Source organism: Pimephales promelas, chromosome 12, assembly GCF_988280905.1.
Source record: "Pimephales promelas chromosome 12, fPimPro1.hap1.1, whole genome shotgun sequence".
NCBI lineage: Eukaryota > Metazoa > Chordata > Actinopteri > Cypriniformes > Leuciscidae > Pimephales > Pimephales promelas.
This window is the reverse complement of record NC_142780.1, coordinates 20,150,268-20,168,837: the sequence shown is the minus strand read 5'-3', so window position 1 is coordinate 20,168,837 and position 18,570 is coordinate 20,150,268. Positions and strand designations below refer to the sequence as shown.

Below are 18,570 nucleotides of genomic sequence, written 5' to 3'. Positions count from 1 at the left end.
CGGAAGAAGAAACGCCGCTCCCAGAGGCCGCCGGAGCCCTCTGCGGATCCATGTGGGCCGCCGCCCACCGACCGCTCTCCCTCTCCGCCCCTGCCGGACTTACAGTTGCCGCCGAGTGGCCGCTCTGTCGCCTCCGAGGACACCGCGGATGAGAAGGACTCTTGTTCGCTGCACGCTTCGGACAGCGAGGATTGGTCGTCGATCGGCTCATCGACTAGAGAGTCTGCGGGGACCCGCACCGGCATCGAGGAGGAACTAACGCGCCTCCTTTCTCAGGCCGTTAGCCGCCTGGGTCTCGAGTGGTCTCCTCCCCCTGAGCAACCACCGAACCGCATGGATGGAAAGTTCCTGCACCGGCGCCCGGCCCCCGCCTGCAGCCGGGCTGCACCCTTCCTGCCTGAGCTTCACAGCGAGCTCACGAAGTCCTGGAATGCTCCTCTCTCGGCTCGTAATCGCTCTGATGTGTCCGCTTCGCTGCGCTCAGTGGACGGAGCTGCCGAGAAGGGTTATACTGCCATGCCACCCGTCGAGGACTCGGTCGCCGCTCATCTCTGCCCGCCCTCTGCTAGATGGCGGTCTGCTCATACGCTTCCCTCAAAAGCGTGCAGAGCGACCTCCAACTTTCATGCCCGCGCCTATTCCGCCGCCGGTCAGGCCGCTTCAGCGCTGCATTCGATGTCTGTCCTCCAGGTGCTCCAGAGCGACATCTTGTGTGAAATGGCGAGCAGCGGGAGGCAACCGCTCGTCCTTTCGGATCTGAGAAGCGCTACGGATCTTTCCCTTCGCGCCACTAAAGCCGCCGCACAAGCTCTAGGGAGATGCATGGCCGCCCTCTGTGTCGCCGAGAGACACTTATGGCTCACGCTGACCGACATGGGAGAGTCAGAACGTGCCGCGTTCCTCAACGCGCCTATTTCCCCCACCGGGCTCTTCGGATCCGCCGTCGGATCTCACCGCTGACTACAGTAGTGTTTACCGCCACAAACAAGCCGGTTTCCCTGCCCGCTTGCGAGCGACTAAAAGCCGTTTTCACGGCTACCCAGAGAGTTCAAAGAAAGAGCATAAAAGCCTCAAGTGTAAAAAATGTGCCCACAACCATGTGCTCACGTACACACACAAGCACTTTATGCCCAGGGTCTCTCGCAGAGCCCATTCTCACGGAGCGTGCACTTTCCGCTCCAGCAGCAGAGAACATAAGCACGCCCACGAGCCCGTGCGCGTGTCCCCCCTCTGCCCGCTCTGTCTCAAGGCCCTTAAACTCCTCTCTGAGTGTAAGTCCCGTTGCCTTCCACATTATAAGCGAGCCCACACCCAGTGTCCAGCCCGCAATGTGCAGCAATCAGGGCGAAATCGCCATTCAACCACTAGCCGTATGCTACAAAGCGTGGGAAGCCATCCCCGGCATCTCCCCGTGGGTTTTAAGCATAATAAAGAATGGTTATCGATTACAGTTTCGTCGCCGCCCGCCACGCTCGCGCGTGCGGCTCGAATCCACTGTCAGCCCGGCTGCTATGAACACGCTTCGCTTAGAAATAGCCAAGCTACTGCAGAAGGGCGCTATAGAGAGAGTCCCGCCATCTATGACCGAGTCGGGGTTTTACGGCCGTTATTTTCTGGTCCCCAAGAAAGACGGCGGCCTCAGGCCGATCTTAGATCTCAGGGTTTTGAACAAAGCGCTCATGAAGAGACCGTTCAAAATGCTCACAGTCAGGAAACTCCTCGCGCACGTCCGCCAGGGGGACTGGTTCATCTCTCTAGACCTGAAAGACGCCTATTTTCAGATCCAGATAAACCCTCATCACAGGCCATTCCTACGTTTCGCCTTCGAGGGCCAAGTTTACCAGTATGCCGTTCTCCCGTTCGGCCTATCCTTAGCACCCCGTACGTTCACGAAGTGCATGGATACAGCGCTCGCCCCCCTGCGAACTCAGGGGCTGCGCATACTGAATTATCTGTCAGGACGTCGCAACCGTCAGGGCGGCGTCAGATCCAAGAATCTCTTTCATCTGACACGCCGCATCCTATTGTGGTCCCAGAGTCACCTGCTTTCGCTCAGAGCGACGCACGTGCCGGGCCATCTGAACGACGGTCCAGACAGGCTGTCCAGGAACCTGGTCTCCCCCGGAGAATGGTCCCTGCACACTCAAACAGTCCAAACACTGTGGCGCCTATTCGGCAGAGCGGAGATAGATCTTTTCGCGTCAGAAGAGAACGCTCACTGCCCAATATTCTTTTCAAAGAGCGAGGACGCGCTAGCCCAGGATTGGCCCCGCCGCCCGCTCTATGCTTTTCCCCCGATTTCTCTGCTACCGCAGGTCATTCAGAGAATCAGGGACTCACGCCACTCGGTGCTCCTCATAGCCCCGCGCTGGGAGAATCAGATTTGGTTCCCGGAGCTAACGCGGCTGTCACAGACAGCCCCGTGGCCCATTCCAATCAGAGCAGATCTCCTCACTCAAGCCCGCGGCTCGATCTGGCATCCCCATCCACAGCGCTGGGCGCTTCATGCATGGGTGACCAACGACTACGCGTCGAATTGCCAGAAGGGGTTTTGAACACGATCAAACACGCCAGAGCGGATTCTACCAGAAAGCTCTATGCTGCAAAATGGTCTGTGTTCTCCAAATGGTGCACCGACAAGAATTTGGACCCACGGACGTGCGAGGTTTCGTCTTTGCTAGTGTTCCTTCAGGAGATGCTGGATAAGGGCAGGTCCCCATCCACTCTTAAGGTTTACGTGGCAGCCGTCGCGGCGTTCGCTGAACCCCGGCGCGCCCAGTCTCTGGGCAAAGACGAGCTTATCATCCGCTTCCTCAGGGGAGCCAGAAGGATGAACCCCCCTCGCCCCCCTACGGTGCCGGTCTGGGATCTTTCTATAGTTCTAGAAGCTCTGAAAGCCCCACCGTTTGAACCACTTGAGTCCGTGGAGCTAAAATACCTCTCGTTAAAAACCGTTCTTCTGACGGCTCTCGCCTCAGTAAAACGTGTCGGGGACATTCACGCGCTGTCTTCGAGCGCCGCGTGCCTAGAGTTTGGACCGAGTGACTCCATAGTCATTCTAAAGCCTAGACACGGTTATGTTCCAAAAGCGATTGGTACCCCTTTCAGGGCGCAAGTGATCTCTCTATCGGCGCTGCCGGCATCCGATAGCAAACGTGACGCTGACCGCCTCTGCCCGGTTCGGGCTATCAGAGTGTACACTACACGCGTTGCCGCGTTCAGACGCTCGGAGCAGCTGTTTGTGTCGTTCGGTGGCCGCACCAAGGGACTAGCCGCCTCGAAACAGACCCTATCCAGGTGGATAGTAGACGCGATTGCCTCTGCTTATGCCGCTAAAGACCTGCCTTGCCCTCTGGGCATCAGGGCTCATTCCACCAGAGGCATGGCCTCATCGTGGGCATGGTCCTGCGGGATTTCCATCCACGACATTTGTGTGGCTGCGGGATGGGCTTCCCCCTCCACCTTTGTCAGATTTTACAACTTGGAAGTTCCAGCCTTACAGGCTAAAATTCTGGCGGTCTAGTACTCACAGCCCTCCTATAGAAGCCGCACTATCGGGAGTTCCATCACAACCGGTTCACCCCTTGTGTTCCCCTATGTGCTTATGCATTAGCCTTCACATCACGGCCCGCCTTCGCCGGCCGCCTTGGGCGTTTTTGCACTAGATAGTAACGGCCGCTATCTGGCCGCCGTATTATCTTCATCCACTTATAGATTCCCCCGGTGTTCCCCTGGGATGCTTAGTGGTTACTTAGCGCGCACGGCGTTGACCAGGTGTTCCCGTAGCGTAAGCTAGCTTACGCAATACGAGAGAACCTCTCGTAAGAGAACGAATCGGTTACCTAACGTAACCTCGGTTCTCTCTAGATGAGGGAACGAGTATTGCGTTCCCGGCCGTGCTTGCGCCACTAGCGTTTCGCTTCATGCTACAGAATCAACGAACGAGCTGGGAGAGCGACCTTTATACACTGTAGCCACGCCCCTTTTGGCGGGCTGTGACGCAGTAAGCGAGCGCCGTCCGCTCATTGGCCGCGGACTCAGCGCCGCTCTCCCATAGGTTCGTGCATTCTCTCTGAGCGAACCAATGAGCCGCTAGCTAGCCCGCTCATGGTCTGCCTCAGAAGAGACTGCATTGACAATGATTACAAAATTATGGAATAATTTTTTGGCTTCAACTTCTCAGCAAAGATGAATCTTTCCCGTAGCGTAAGCTAGCTTACGCAATACTCGTTCCCTCATCTAGAGAGAACCGAGGTTACGTTAGGTAACCGATTCGTTTTTACATTAACGTTACCATCAGAACGAGGCTGTAAGCTAGTTACCTGTCTGCGCTGTTTTCAAAGTAGCCTACATGGGTTTTTTACATAGGAGTTATGAGGTTTATAAAACCGAGAAGGGGGTCAATTATTTTACAAGTTTATTGTTGGCTAAAACTATTCTCGTGGCAAAGCATAGAAAGCCTATCATACGTTAGAGCCAAGAGAAATTTGAATTTCAAACCGCGCGGGTGACACGTTGTAACGTAAGTTACATTATACGCTATATAAATTTATAATAAATCCACAATAAAGGTCATTTTATCGACACAGCCATAGTAGACCTAACGTTACCGTACGAAACAAGAACGTTTAAGGCAGCACGGAAACAAAGTCACATTTGGTCTTGTCTGTTGTAAATGTCACTAGGCCCATGAATGTTAAAACTTGAACGATGGTGGATTTAAAGAGACAGATGCTGCTCGTTCTGCCGCTGACAGTCACACAATGATACTCACACACAGACACAGTCAAGTATAGATATATACTTTATTAATTCTCTCTGGTAAAATAAAATTACAAAATAATTTCAACCTCAAACGACACCTCCATTATCTATTTTAATATTAATAAAATCGTTATTTATACAGCAATCATAATTTCCATGAACGAATGAGAAGAATGCTATTGTGTAATTATAATAAATATGAGCTAAAACTGCGTTAGTAATTATTAATAGTAAAAAACCGAGCGATACAAAGCTAGTTCAGTAATGGCATACTGTACAATATTCCAAGCGGATGTAATTCAGTATTCCGGCCACAGGATGTCACTATTAGTCAGTTATCAAAATGGTCTCTCCATTCAAATGGGTTAGAAGTCTCTTATTCCAACACCATTATAATAGAAGCAATTCCACTAAGAAAATGACTATAATCACTCATTCTACAGTTATTTCCGTGTGAGCAGCTGTTCCACCTTGATGGGGTGGTTTTTATAATGTATCGACTGGCTTCAGAAATACTTTGAAATAATGCTTTTCTCAAATGGCTGTTATTCTCTTGCAGACTGTAAAAAGTGCTGTCCAGCTCTCAATGATGATTTGCCATCATAACATTCTCGGTCACTGATTATTTATAATCTCTCTAATCCCAACCACCCCGATCCCCTGTTTTGCAACACACACCTCAGTCCATTTCAGTCAACTATAGACAAAGCACTTTGGTAGCAAAGACGGAATTAGAGAAAGTATGTGTATGAGTGTCCATGCATGTCAACATGTCTGAGACAGTCTCTTCTAAAATGTATACATTCATGGTAACAGTAAAGGGCGTCCTTCTTTTGGACTACGTGAAATATGGCAGTTTTGTCAAAGGGTTTTTGTGCAAATGTTAGCATCTCCTCCAATTGTGATATATTCTGTGGCGTTAAGCTGCGTAATGCTCGTAGTTACAGTGCATCGTATGAGTATGCGTGTATATGGTTATGTCATCACTTCTCTTCATTACGACTGATCATCCATCTCTCCAACCTGGAGGGAACTTCCCGCACCAGTGCTCTCAGCAACTGGAGCTGCTGGTGTTGGGACTGTCCTCGGTGGGTTGAGCCGGGACGGAACCAGAGCCTGAGCCGGAGGGGGGGTTGGCTAGAGGCAGGCTGGCAGCGGTGGGTGAGAGCACAGAGGGCACAGTGGGGCTCAGGACCTTGGCATCACGCTCACGCAGCAGCTGAATGAGTGCGGCATGCTGGGAGCTGAGCGTGGCCGACAAATGAGCGGGCAGAGCGTTAAAGCCGGCCGTCAGCTGCTCCACCCGCTGCTCCAGACTTAACATCTGCCTCTCCAGATCCTCACTGCGGTCATTCAGCTCAGACATCAGTTCATACATGACACTCTGCATCTATGTGGAGAGAGAATGACAGTGTAGTTAGATAAAAAAAATACTGTGGTAAAGTAAAGGGAGGGATACAGGACAGTTAAAGGACAGGGAAAATAGTACAAACACTAAACGAGACCATGAGAAACATTAAATAGAAAAAGTAGAGACAAAGTCAACATGGTGTAGACAATGCATTTTACTTCTTTATGTAATACATGTCTGTGGTTGGATGGGACCCAAAAATGAAAATTCTGTCATCATTTACTCACCCTAAAGTTGTTCCAAACCGGGTTGTATTTCCTTCTTCTGCTGAAAAAGACAAAAGAAGATGTTTTGAAGAATATGGGTAACCACATAGTTGATTGACTTCATTAGTATTAGTACTATTGACTTCCATAGTATGGAAAAAAAAATGTCAATGGGGTCAATCAACTGTCTGGTTACCGACATTTTTCAAAATATCTTCTTTTGTGTCCAGCAGAAGAAATTCAAATAGGTTTGGAACAACTTGAGGGTGAGTAAATGTTGACAATATTTATTTTCTGTTGAACCATCCTTGTAAGGCCCGTTGTTCACACCAATAACGATAACTATTAATTGTATGAGAACAGGAAAGTTCACACCACACCTAACAATAACAACACAAAAATATTATTGGAAATACTTCCAGAATTATTTTTTTCCAGCTAATGAACAATATTTGACAGCCAATCAGTATCTATTTGACTTTAAAGAGCTTGAGCATTTAAAGCGGTAGACAACATAAATAGAATGTTATCGTGTGTTTGGTACAGTAATCTTTATAGCTATCGTTCTTGGTGTGAACTGGCTTTTATCCATCAGAAACTGATTGGATCGTGAACAGTGGAGACAAAATCTCCAAAATATTTTATACCACGCATGGAGTTTGCAAAAAAGGAGCTATTTGGTTGAAAACAGGAAGAGCAATTTCTTATATTTTGATGAAAGATTATGATGACAAACAATTCTTTTTAATACAAAAAGGAAAGAAGTAAATAGGGTCCATTTTGATTTCATCTGTATTATCTTGGTTTCTTTGGCTAGACAGCAATACAATTAAATGGAGACTTTGGCATGGGTCTTCAGTTTCTCCAATTTTTCTTGAGAAAAGCTATGGGCTTGGCTTAGTGTATATAAGCAGGGCTAGGAGGCTGTTTCTCTGATTTTCATCTCTTCAGCGAAGCTCGTCGCATCGCTACAGGGCAGTCTATGAGGACGCTAGACAGCCTGCTGTACTGCGTTGACAATGAATACAACATTAAGGATCATTTTTTTGGCTTCAATATCTCGAAAAGATTAATCTTTCCCGTAGCGTAAGCTAATTTACGCAATACTTGTTCCGTCTTCTAGATACGTTACTTCAGAAGCAAAATACTAAAGGGTTAGTTCACCCAAAAATGAAAATTCTGTCAGTATTTACTCACCCTCATGTTGTTCCAACCCCGTAAGACCTTCGTTCATCTTCGGAACACAAATTAAGATATTTAAGATATTAAGATCACTCCTGCATACTAGTCCATAGGCTTCTTAAGGGAATGACTTGCTGTCCTCGAAAAGTCATTAAAGACATCGTTAAAATAGTCCAAGTGACTACAGGGGCTCAAGCTAAGGTTTATCAAACGACGAGAACACTTTTGTGCGCAAAAGAAACAACAAAAATAACGACTTTATTTCAACTATTCGTTTATTTCTCCCTCTGCGCGAGTCAGGTTACTAGTTTAATAGCGTAAGCTTCTGTTATTGTACGTCACACGCATCACACACATGACCAGCGTCGGCCAATAGTGAGCCTACGTGTGACGTAGCTTTACGCAATCACACTACGTTAACTGACTACAGGCCCATGGAGAAGGAAGTGAATAGTTGAAATAAAGTCGTTATTTTTATTTGTTTTTGCGCACAAAAAGTATTCTCGTCGTTTGATAAAGTTAAAATTGAGCCACTGTAGTCACGTGGACTATTTTAACAATGTCTTTAATGACTTTTCGATGCCAGCAAGAGTCATTCCCTCAAGAAGCCTATGGACTAGTATGCAGGAGCGATCTTAATATCTTAAATATCTTAATTTGTGTTCCGAAGATGAACGAAGGTCTTACGGGGTTGGAACAACATGAGGGTGAGTAAATACTGACAGAATTTTCATTTTTGGGTGAACTAACCCTTTAAGACTTGTTTTCAGAGAAAATATATTGAATAAAGTTTATTTTCTTGCTAGATAAGATCTCGTTTTTTTTTTTTTTTTGTCTTTAGCCATGGGTCTAGTCAAATTTAGTGAGGAATAAAACTTACCAGACAGGCTCACTGAAAACAAGTGTTAATATCTTATGCAATTAGATACCCACACATGCAACATCTTCAAATTTCTAAAGACAAAATGGTGCACAGTGCAGGAACACACAACACACTCTCTTTCACACACACAAAAAAGCACAAAATAAATAAAACACTAGTAACATTCAGAAAAAAAAAAGCCCAAACAGGCACACACCGCCATCACGAATTGCACACATTTTATGTCACTCTTCAGCTTCCTGTCTCTCTCCCCTCCCACCCTCTCCCCATCTCCTCACTCCCACTGTCATCTCATCCCTGCTTTAACACTTGCTCAGGTTGCTAGGAGACACAAAGCCACAGAAACAAATGGGTCATCATGGAAACAGTTGAATGCTGAGATATATTTGGGAAAGCAAAGGTATGTGTGTGTCACCGGGCATTATGTGTTCCCGTCGACGTACTTGCAAGCCTTGGGCATTATAAAGTGTTTGCGTGTATGTAGGTATGATAAAAAACGGAACACAATGTCATCGAAAGTGTGTGTGGGTGTCTACAGTTTCCTAACAGATGTAACGTGCATATGCGTGGGTTCTGATGTGAGACCATGTCTGTGATTTGTGTTGATGATGTGTGTGCATGGACAGTAGTCTTACCTTTGATAAGTCCACCAGAGTATTGGCTTGATCACTGAGTTTTCTCTGTTCCATTTTAACACTTCGCAATCTACAAAATAGAGACAAACACAGCCCATTAGACCCCCTCCTTATCTCACTAGCACCAAAGGCCCTGAGTTGTAAAACGTCAACTAGCTAATCAACTTAATCAGATTGTTTTCTTTATTTGTTTGTTGTTGATGAGAATCCCCCCAAGATGAATGCGCAATTACGGTGTAAATCATGAAAGCTTCAGACTTAAAAGGATTCCATAAGTGTAGGATTTCTTTAAAAAGAAAGGCTTCGGTTTGAAAGGAGCTCTTAAAATTGGCGGCCAGGACCACAAAAAAACAGTGACAGGAGGATTAGAGCTCTTAAAATGATGAGTATGTGTGTGGTGGGCACCCACACAGAGACAGAGACAGAGAATAGTATTAGCCATACAGCAGTCATAAGAAACATGGTCGCTTCAGAAGCATTATGCCGATCTGAAAAGTCAGAGGGTCATGTTATAACTAAATTGGGCTGGCTTATGAATTTGAATTAGGTGACGCAACATTTGCTCAGTAGTTCTAACAAATTTGCTAAAAGGCAAGAGTGCTCTAGACATATTAGCATCAGCACTTGTGTATTCTTCCAGTCCACTGCCAATCCTAACCATTTGGCAGAGGCTTCTGATTGGTCTAAAAGGATAACCCATAAATGAAACGGTTTGGGGCGACATTACGGTGAGAATCAGAAATGTAATTTTTGGATGAACTATCCCTTTTAAGCCATTGTTTTAATCAATTTATCAGCACTAAAAATGCAATAACCATGTTTCAAACAGTGGAGAGCAAAGTTTCTATACACCAATAGAAAATAATGTTCTGTTTACTAAGTCTGCACTGCAGTTTTAATGTCTGCCTCTTAAAATACTCAAGCACTTTAAAGCCAGATTCTGATTGGATGTCAGAATTGTATCGTTCACCATCTGAAAAAAAAAATGTTCTTAAAGTAATTCCAACAATACCAAAATGTCAATAAATTGGTATTTGGATGATACAAGAGATGAATGGTACAGAAAACCATCACAACACTTGTACACAGATTTTTTTTTTAAACATGAAGATTGATAAGTTAGCTCTTACAGCTAACCATTATCAGAAAAAGCTGCCATTCGTGTGCATTTCCATGGGCAGGTCAGACATGCTAACTGCCACAATCACACTTATCACACAATTGGCCACTCAGCCTAAATGTGAAGCACTCCCGATGCTTTTTGTGCGGTTTTAGCGCACATCGCTAAAGTTCTTTGTTGTTTATTGGTCCATCTGCGTGTGTTTAAAGTAACAAGTGCATAGATGAAGGCTTAAGTGAAATTGTGGTGTCTGTGAAGGGAGCTGTTTTTCTCACTGGTGAATGGCTTGAAGGAACTTCCTCTGATGCTTGCGTACACGGGAATGGTCAATTTTCTTCATCAGCTTGGTGTGCTTGTATATCAGCCAAGTCTCTCGTAGAACATTCGCTGCTGCGTTCTTTATCTGAGGGAACATGTCGCCATAACAACAATATTAGCAACAGGAAAAGCACCTCAGAAGAGAGTATTGACAAGTATAAGCTCGGCTTTGCCAATACACACACACAACCTCAAACATCTGCCAAATTAAAGGTCTTTTAGGGAGATATTCCAGAGTGACTTGACAACAGACGTTGTAGCCCATAATTCTGTCGTCTGGTAAATTCATTATTCTGACTGCAGACCAGTGATGTCCAATAAATCGTCTCTAAAGCTGTAAATTTATACATTTGTGGTGAAGTTTTGAAGGACAATGGTAGTGAAGTAAATCCACCTTTTAAAGTTGCAATCATCTGCGTATATGGGATTTTTGGATCTGAATTGAGTGAATTGATATGTGCAGGACCACTTTCCAAATGTATATTTAATTAAGTGATAATGCATTCAGTTAGAGTTGGCGGTATGGTTCTGCTGTCGGCAAACTCCACACCCAAATGCATCAAGACAAACCCTCCCTTTGCATAATTGAAATTCACAAAAATATAATAAGGATTATAGTAAGGATTATTACAATGTAACTTTACTGGTATAACCAAAGACAATAACAGCATTTATTTGCACACTCGGCTTGCATTTTCAGCAATTGATCCACTACATACACGCATTTAAAGACAGCGCAGTCATTGCTATGCTAGCACATTTAGCGCCTGATTAAACAGGATTGGGTGGTTAGATGTGAGTTTTTGCACTGAAAGAGGTACAACAGAATGTCTAGAGTTTTAAATATTTAAATATTTTAAACTCTCAACTCTTGAAGACCTGTGAATTGAAAGATTCATTTGTGAGGTCTTGAAGCCACGAATACTCTTTTAATCTCACATATGGCACCAGAAAAGGGCGAGCAAATAAAGGACAAAATTAAACAAGAAAATCTGCTGGAAAAAAAAATGAATGAGGAGACTTCAAAGGGGCGCCACTTTGGTGGAAAGAACAATTACATCCTCTTTGGGCAATGGAGGGATGACAGAACCTTCCCGTTTTTAATAAGCTCCAGATGTGACAGTATTCCTCCACACATAGGGCAGCACCAACCAAGCTTTTTTAGCACTGCACAGCTCTGATTAATTAACAGTGGTCAGTGTATTTAATAATACAAGAGTAGGAGCTCTGCTCAGGTCTCATTTATGAAAAGAGCCAAAGACAAGGCGAGAATGATGATACCAGATGTAATTTAGGCAGGGATGCTCATAGCTGTCTACAAGTGGAGTTTTCTGGAATATGGAATCCAAAAGACAATTAAGCAGTATTACAGTGATACTGTAGTAAATACTGCTATCACACATAACAGTTCATTACAGCCCCTGTATATCTCCTAAATATACAAACTAGATCATTAAATGTCCTCATTCATACAGTATTGCCATATAGCATTTTTTTTCACATGGTAGTACTAGCCACTGTATGGAAGTATGGAAGAAAATATGGAACAAGAGAGAGAGAGACTGTCATAGATATTGAAGCAGTTAAAAATGGACGTCAGAGAAGGGGGAGGAAAAGGCCAGATTACTGTAATGAAGTCTTCGGCCATTATTGTTTAATATATGGTCAAATTGAAGCCTTCCCATTATAACAGTTGCCAGACTGGCTCACCTTAAGCCACAACTTCACGGTACAATCTGTTACGGTCATTTCTATTATAACTGTAAAGCTCCTTTGAAACTGTCCATACTGTTAAAAGCACTTTATAAATAAAGGTGATAACTGTCAATTCAATCTGAACATTTCTCCAAATACAAAAGATATGCACTTTACAGGCTTCAGCACCAGGTAGTTATAGGAACTACTGGGTGCCCCTAGGACACTGTGATTTTGCCAAGACATGTTCTTGGATCAACATTTTTTTTAATTAGGGATATTGTTAGGACAAAAAAAAAAAATTTCAAAAATTTTGTCCTAACCATATCCCTACCCCTAAACCTAACCTTATCCCTAAACAGTTGTCCCTAAAATCAGAGGGAAATTATAAGTGAATAAACACTGATGTAGAAATCTAACCCTGGTTGGAAGCCTAAACTTGACATAAACTGTAAGCATCCTTCAAATCTGATTTGTTGAGTGGAATGTTGTTCCAAGATCAACAAAGATAGTGATCCAGGAGTGTTGCACTTGGTGAAATCACGTTCACCAGTGGTTCCCCAAGAACTAAATTTCCCCCTGACATAAGCCGACCAACAGTGACATCATTTAAGCACAGCATTCAGCAGCGCAACAACTGGGGATAGAGGACAGTGTGATTGGAGCTGTGTTTTTGTTGTGTGTCGTATTGTTGTTTTCCATGCTCGTGAAGTTGTTTCGTGGAGTAAGCATTTGTAAACTCTGTGTTTAAAAATGGCGGGTGGCGTTGTTTCATATGGCATATTAACGTACACAAATCACTGGTAGATATTATTGTGCTGGGTTAGACCCTTAGCTGAAGATGTTTTTTAAAAAGATAAGAAATCGTTCTTAGTTCCCGTGGCCATAGAAGAACCCTTCTTGGTTCAAAGAACCTTTCTGTAAACTGTTCATAAAATAAAAATTATAAACAATAGTTCAACACATTAAAAATGGGTGTTAAAGGTTCTTTATTGAACCATTAGCCTTAGGCTTTCGCACTGGGGTAGTTATAGGATTTATTAATTAACTTAATTATAGAAACTAGCCACCATGGTGGTTCCCCGAGAACTACATGTTCCCATAGGGCCATTTTCCTGGTTGCATTCACACCGCCTGTTGAAACTGAAGTGACGTAAGCTGACCAACAGCGATGTCATTTAAGCGCGGCATTCAACAACGTCAACATCTGGAGAATGGAGGGCGCCGTGACCGGAGCTGTTGTGTGTCGTGGGGTTTGTGATAACAGGTGGACGTTATGAGATAGAAAGAGCAAAAAGGGGGGCTAAGAGACAAAATCTCCCATAACAACATATCATCATGGCAGAGAAAAAACACAACGCCGCAGATAAAGGCGATAGGTAAATGCTGTTAAACTGTTAGATAGATACTATAGATCTGTAGCCTAGAAATCTAGACGCACCCTAGCGGCAGCAAAAATCATTTCTCAGCCAGTGTGAAGCCATCTTGATGTAGGTCTGGCGTGCCAGGCTAATAGATCTGAACAAAGAACCTTTATTTTTAAGTGTATGGATGATTTTAAACTTGTATCTTGCATTATTTGAATGTCTTAAAAATGATTGTTTCCAAAGTTTTTTTTTTGTTTTTTTTTGCTGAGATGCTATAGAAGATTAATTTGGGGTTCCCAAAAGTGAACATTTCTTAAAATAACCTTTTTTTTCTTAGTGTGAAGACAATTTCCACTATAAACTATGTGCAATGCAAAAGTTCCACGGATGCTAAAGGATTCATCATGGAACAAGATACCAATAAAGAGCATTTGTTTTAAAAGTTTACTGAATAAACAAGTAGTTAAAAATTATCATTTTGTCATGTTCATCAAACAGTAACCTTTAAAAACAATAGTTGCATCAAAGAAAACATTTCCAACCCTCATGAACGCACATTAATTACTGAAGACTGGCTGCTATACGTGTAATTAGTTCACGAGTGCACTTATGAAAACTTGTGCAAATGGTCCCGACGTGATTAGAAAACTTGAATACTTTAGAAAGATCACATTAGCATTTCTATTCAAGGATAGTTTGTGATAAACAATTCTACCCTGAGAAACTTTGTTTGTTACTGTGTCTCCATAGTAACATGTTTGTGAGGTCGAAGTGACGAGAACATTTTTCTGCTTTTTGTAGAGATTTGTAACCATAGTAGCGGCACATTTATCAATCTCTCTTTCTCTTGTACCCCAAAAGCCTGTTAAGCAGAGGCAACTGAGTAAGCTTGAGGTAATAAACTTTTTAAAAAGAGGCTTGTCGTACTCTCTTCACTTGTGGAAGGCATTTACTTTAGCTGCTCATCTGAAGAAGCACTCCACAGCTAAAGTGATTTTTTTTTTTTTTAAATCTGTGTTGCAATTATTGATCACCAGCCTTATAGTCACTGCTGTCAGCCATGATGTTGATACATATTTGATACAGGGAGCTATTTCTGAGTCTTTCATGAGCATGAAAAATTGAAAAGGACCTATTTAGAAAAAGAAAAAAAAACTGGTAGGCTACATATATATGGTTCTCTGAATATAAAGCTGTGCCTACATCTTTATTGAAGCGTGTGTGAGTGTGTTTACCCGTTTGGTGAGCTGTGTGTCCATCATAAAGTTGTGCACATGCTTCTCCGCCTTTGTCAGCTCAAGCTTCCTGGCTACCACGGCAACAACCAATGCAGTGCAACCTGCTCCCTGTGAGAGACAAGAGATGAGGTCAAGGTGTGAAAACACAGAATTATAAAAATACTTTATACTTGTGTCATTAGCAGAGATCACATGGAGAAACATGGAAACATGTCTGATAATAAATGTGATGCGATTGTGGAAAACCCGTCAGATGTCCGCTGGGCCGTTTTTAGGAAGATCAAAAAATAGTTTGAATGATGTTTTTTTTGTCAAATTATTTTTTTCATTAAATTATTATTCTATAACATCTTGTCTCTTATCTCTGAAAATATATTGGCAAAATTCTCTTGTTTATTGGAGAAAAATAGCTATTTATTGTTGCAAGCTGAAAATACTCTCTCAAATGCGACCATTTCTCTGACGCCCGGCGAAGGGAAATGGTTCTCACTGCAGAACATGAAATCCACGGTGAGGAGTCGGATCCAGATCCTACTCCTCCCACCTTACATTCACCTAAACCTACTCAACTCCGCCCCCTGATCCCTAAACCCACCCCTAATCCCTAAACCCAACCCTAATCCTAAAAAAAAAACAAAAAAACAATCTGCTAATTCCTGGGGATGGCAGTGCCCCAAATTATGTCATAATAGACATAGTGTATACACATTAAATATGTGATATGAAAAAAAAGCAATAAAAAATTAGTGCCAAGCATCCTGCTAGCGGGACGGTGACAGTTAAAGGTGCTCTAAGCGATGTCAAATGTTTTTTAGGCCCAAATATTTTTTGTCACATACAGCAAACATCTCCTCACTATCCGCTAGCTGCCTGTCCCCTCAACACACTGTAAAAAACGCAGTCTATGCAGACAACCCAGGCTCCACAATTGGCAACAAAAACAAACAGTGGCAACCCGCTCAATGAAACATAACAAACTGTTCCAGCCAATAACTGACAAGAAGGCCAGTGCAGGGTCAGTGCAGATGAGGAGGAGGGAGGGTCTATCTAGCCTCCGTTTTGTTTGAAAATACTTTAAACGTCAACAAGAAGTCACGTCACCCGACATCGCTCAGAGCACCTTTAATTAAACCTATTTTTTTTTTCTTCAAAATTCCGTCCCTGAAAATCATAGCGATCAGCCAAATTCAGATAAACATAAATTTTGCTACCAACAAGATGAAAAAATAAATAAATAAATAAAAACAGATTTGGAAAGGGCTTGATACCAGCTTTCATATGAAATATGTTATAGGTTTCACCATGTGGTGGGTTTTCCTGGATCGCATCACAAATGATGATTGAAGGAGATCAATGTACGGGCCAGGGAAACATCCAGTTCATGAGAGCATAGAAAAACAAATGAGAAAAAAAAAAATGCAAAGAGCACCTCCCCAATAATTTACTAATATTTCAAGCAAAAATCAAAAGAAAAAATGAAAATGAAAACAATTTCAGCATTATTAGGATTTCTGCAGTGTTACATTCGGTGGCATCATGCACCTATTTCTTTAAAGGGGAACCAGTGGCAGTTCTGTTTGCTTGGTGCCCTAGAGGAGTCCAAGCATGACCAAAGGATAAAAAACTGTCTCTAGTGGTACAGGACTTTTATTCAGTGTGAAAGTTGACCACTTTCAAATCTTGAAACTTTCCGTAGATGTGATGATTTTTATACTGTCCAAACTGTATATTCTATCCCTTACCTACCCCTCACAGAAAATTTTCTGTATTTTTACATTTTGCAGTGTGTGATTTTCACACACTTTACAAGGTGCAGTGTGTGATTTTTAGCTATTTTTAGCTGAGGATCAAGGGTCTTAATATATATTATAATATAGTAATCAGCTGATTGTCTCACTTCAGGAAGTGAAGATAAGACAATGCTGCCACTTTCAGGTGTGCATATGGCATTTGTCGAGTCAGATCCTGAGATGACGGCCATGCTTTCCTGGGCCGCCGCGATCATCGGACTACAGTGGAACCTTCCACACTGTCCTGAGCGCTCGCTGCTGGACGATTGGTTTTTGGGCGATACCTTTTTTTCCCAGATGTGTATTAGGAGATCTCGATATCCTTGAAGACCCCCCAAGTCTTCCAGCGATCCCTCGTTGATCTCCTCCGCCCTTCCTTCCCTAGACGGGGCCACTGCCCATGGGTACACTGGGGTCCCACGCTCTGTCGTGATGCAACAGTGTCCTCAGAGTGCTTCTTCTTGGCACGATCCTAAGCACCCGTTCGAAGCCTGTAGCTTTTCGTCTACACTTGTGGCGAAATTCTATAGTGCTACAAGACAGCATTGTATGCCATGGCTATTGTATGCTATGGTCACTGCATGGCATGGCCATTCTGCTGGTCTACCAGACCCAGATGCCCACAGACATGCACAAGGGCGGGCAGACCCACGGCTCTTCAATGAGCTGTGTGCCGCCACTCACGTTGCTCCCCGAGTGACGAAAGTGGCCGTACGCTCTCTGGATCAGGTGATGCCCACCATTCTGTGGCTGAACCTGTCCGATGTGCAGGATGTCGGGCGGACCCAGACACCCCCATATCCCAGGTCGGCCTCTTCGGCGGTGCGGTTGAGTACTTTGCCCAACAGTTCTCAACCGGCCACAAGCAGACTGAGGCTTATTCTGCCCCAATGGCTGCGCCGTCCGCTCAGATACCTCAGGCTGCCCAGTAGAGGGCGGACAAATATGGGCCGCAACAGCTTCTTCTACTAGAGGAAGAGAGTGGTATCCTCTGTCTTTACCACCATCCACCACGGAGAATGCTGCTGAGACAGAGGTACGCAGTCCCTTTTTCAAGAAACATCCATCCAGTCGGTTGTGCGCAGGCACCGCCCACTCAAGGCAGAGTCTCGCCACGGCCTGTGAGAGCAGTAACATCAGCTTGGATTCGATGCTGGCCCAGTTCCCTGATGACTGGCGGGCAGAGGGGGGGAGGTCCACAGAGCTCGCCCAATCCTCACTGTCCGACGCAAGCATAGAACAGGCCTTCTCTACAGATGCAGCTATCTCGTCGTCATTATTGATGGAAGCAGCAGCGGACGGTGGCCGCTGTCCGTCGGTGAGCGACTCAAGTGAAGCTGGTGAAGCTGACGGGCGAACAAGGATAATCTTTGTCTTCAATATCTTGTGGAAAAAAGGTTTTCCCCTAGCGTAAGATATTATGCAGTATGAGAGAACATCTCGTAAGAGAACTAAAAAGTACACTTGACACAGGACTGAGACTAAGACAAAATTTAAAAAAATAGTTGACAAATTAGCAATATGTGTTAATAATAACTCCTTTTGAGATAGTGTTCAAAACTTTGGGCTGTGATCAGGGGTAAGATTCTGTAATGTTTTAAAAAAATCCCTTATCCTCACGGTCAGGCTGTATTGATTTGATCCTGTTATAGAACTGTTTTATATAGTAGTATAAGATGTAATATACTGTAATCCTGTGATGGCAAAGCTGAATCATCACAGCTTCAGTCCTCAGTGTCACATGATCCTTCAGAAGTCATTCTAATATGCTGATTTGATGAAAAAGAAACATTTATAATTATTATTATTATTATTATTATCAATGTTGAAAACAGTTGTGCTGCTTAATATTTTTGTGGAAGATTATGTGATAAATAGAAAGAACAGATGTAATATATACTGTATATACAGTATATATGTAATATATATACATATATTGTAACATTATAAATTTCACTTTA

General features: G+C 43.7%; 1 protein-coding gene across 2 annotated transcripts in view; it reads right to left on the bottom strand.

The window, feature by feature from the left end:
* Positions 1-4,791: 4,791 nt before the first annotated feature.
* kcnn3 (potassium intermediate/small conductance calcium-activated channel, subfamily N, member 3) overlaps positions 4,792-18,570 on the bottom strand; it is a 51,135-nt gene continuing 37,356 nt past the window's right edge. Inside the window, exons 7-11 of one of the 2 annotated variants that reach the window (XM_039679661.2) lie at positions 14,817-14,927; positions 10,477-10,604; positions 9,082-9,151; positions 6,403-6,442; positions 6,052-6,154 (exon numbers count right to left, since the gene is read on the bottom strand). In XM_039679661.2, coding sequence (XP_039535595.2) covers positions 6,404-6,442; positions 9,082-9,151; positions 10,477-10,604; positions 14,817-14,927 — 348 coding nt within the window. In that variant the 3' untranslated portion in view covers positions 6,052-6,154; position 6,403. Of the gene's footprint in view, positions 6,155-6,402; positions 6,443-9,081; positions 9,152-10,476; positions 10,605-14,816; positions 14,928-18,570 lie in introns of both variants that reach the window. The other variant, XM_039679658.2, reaches the window with a different exon arrangement.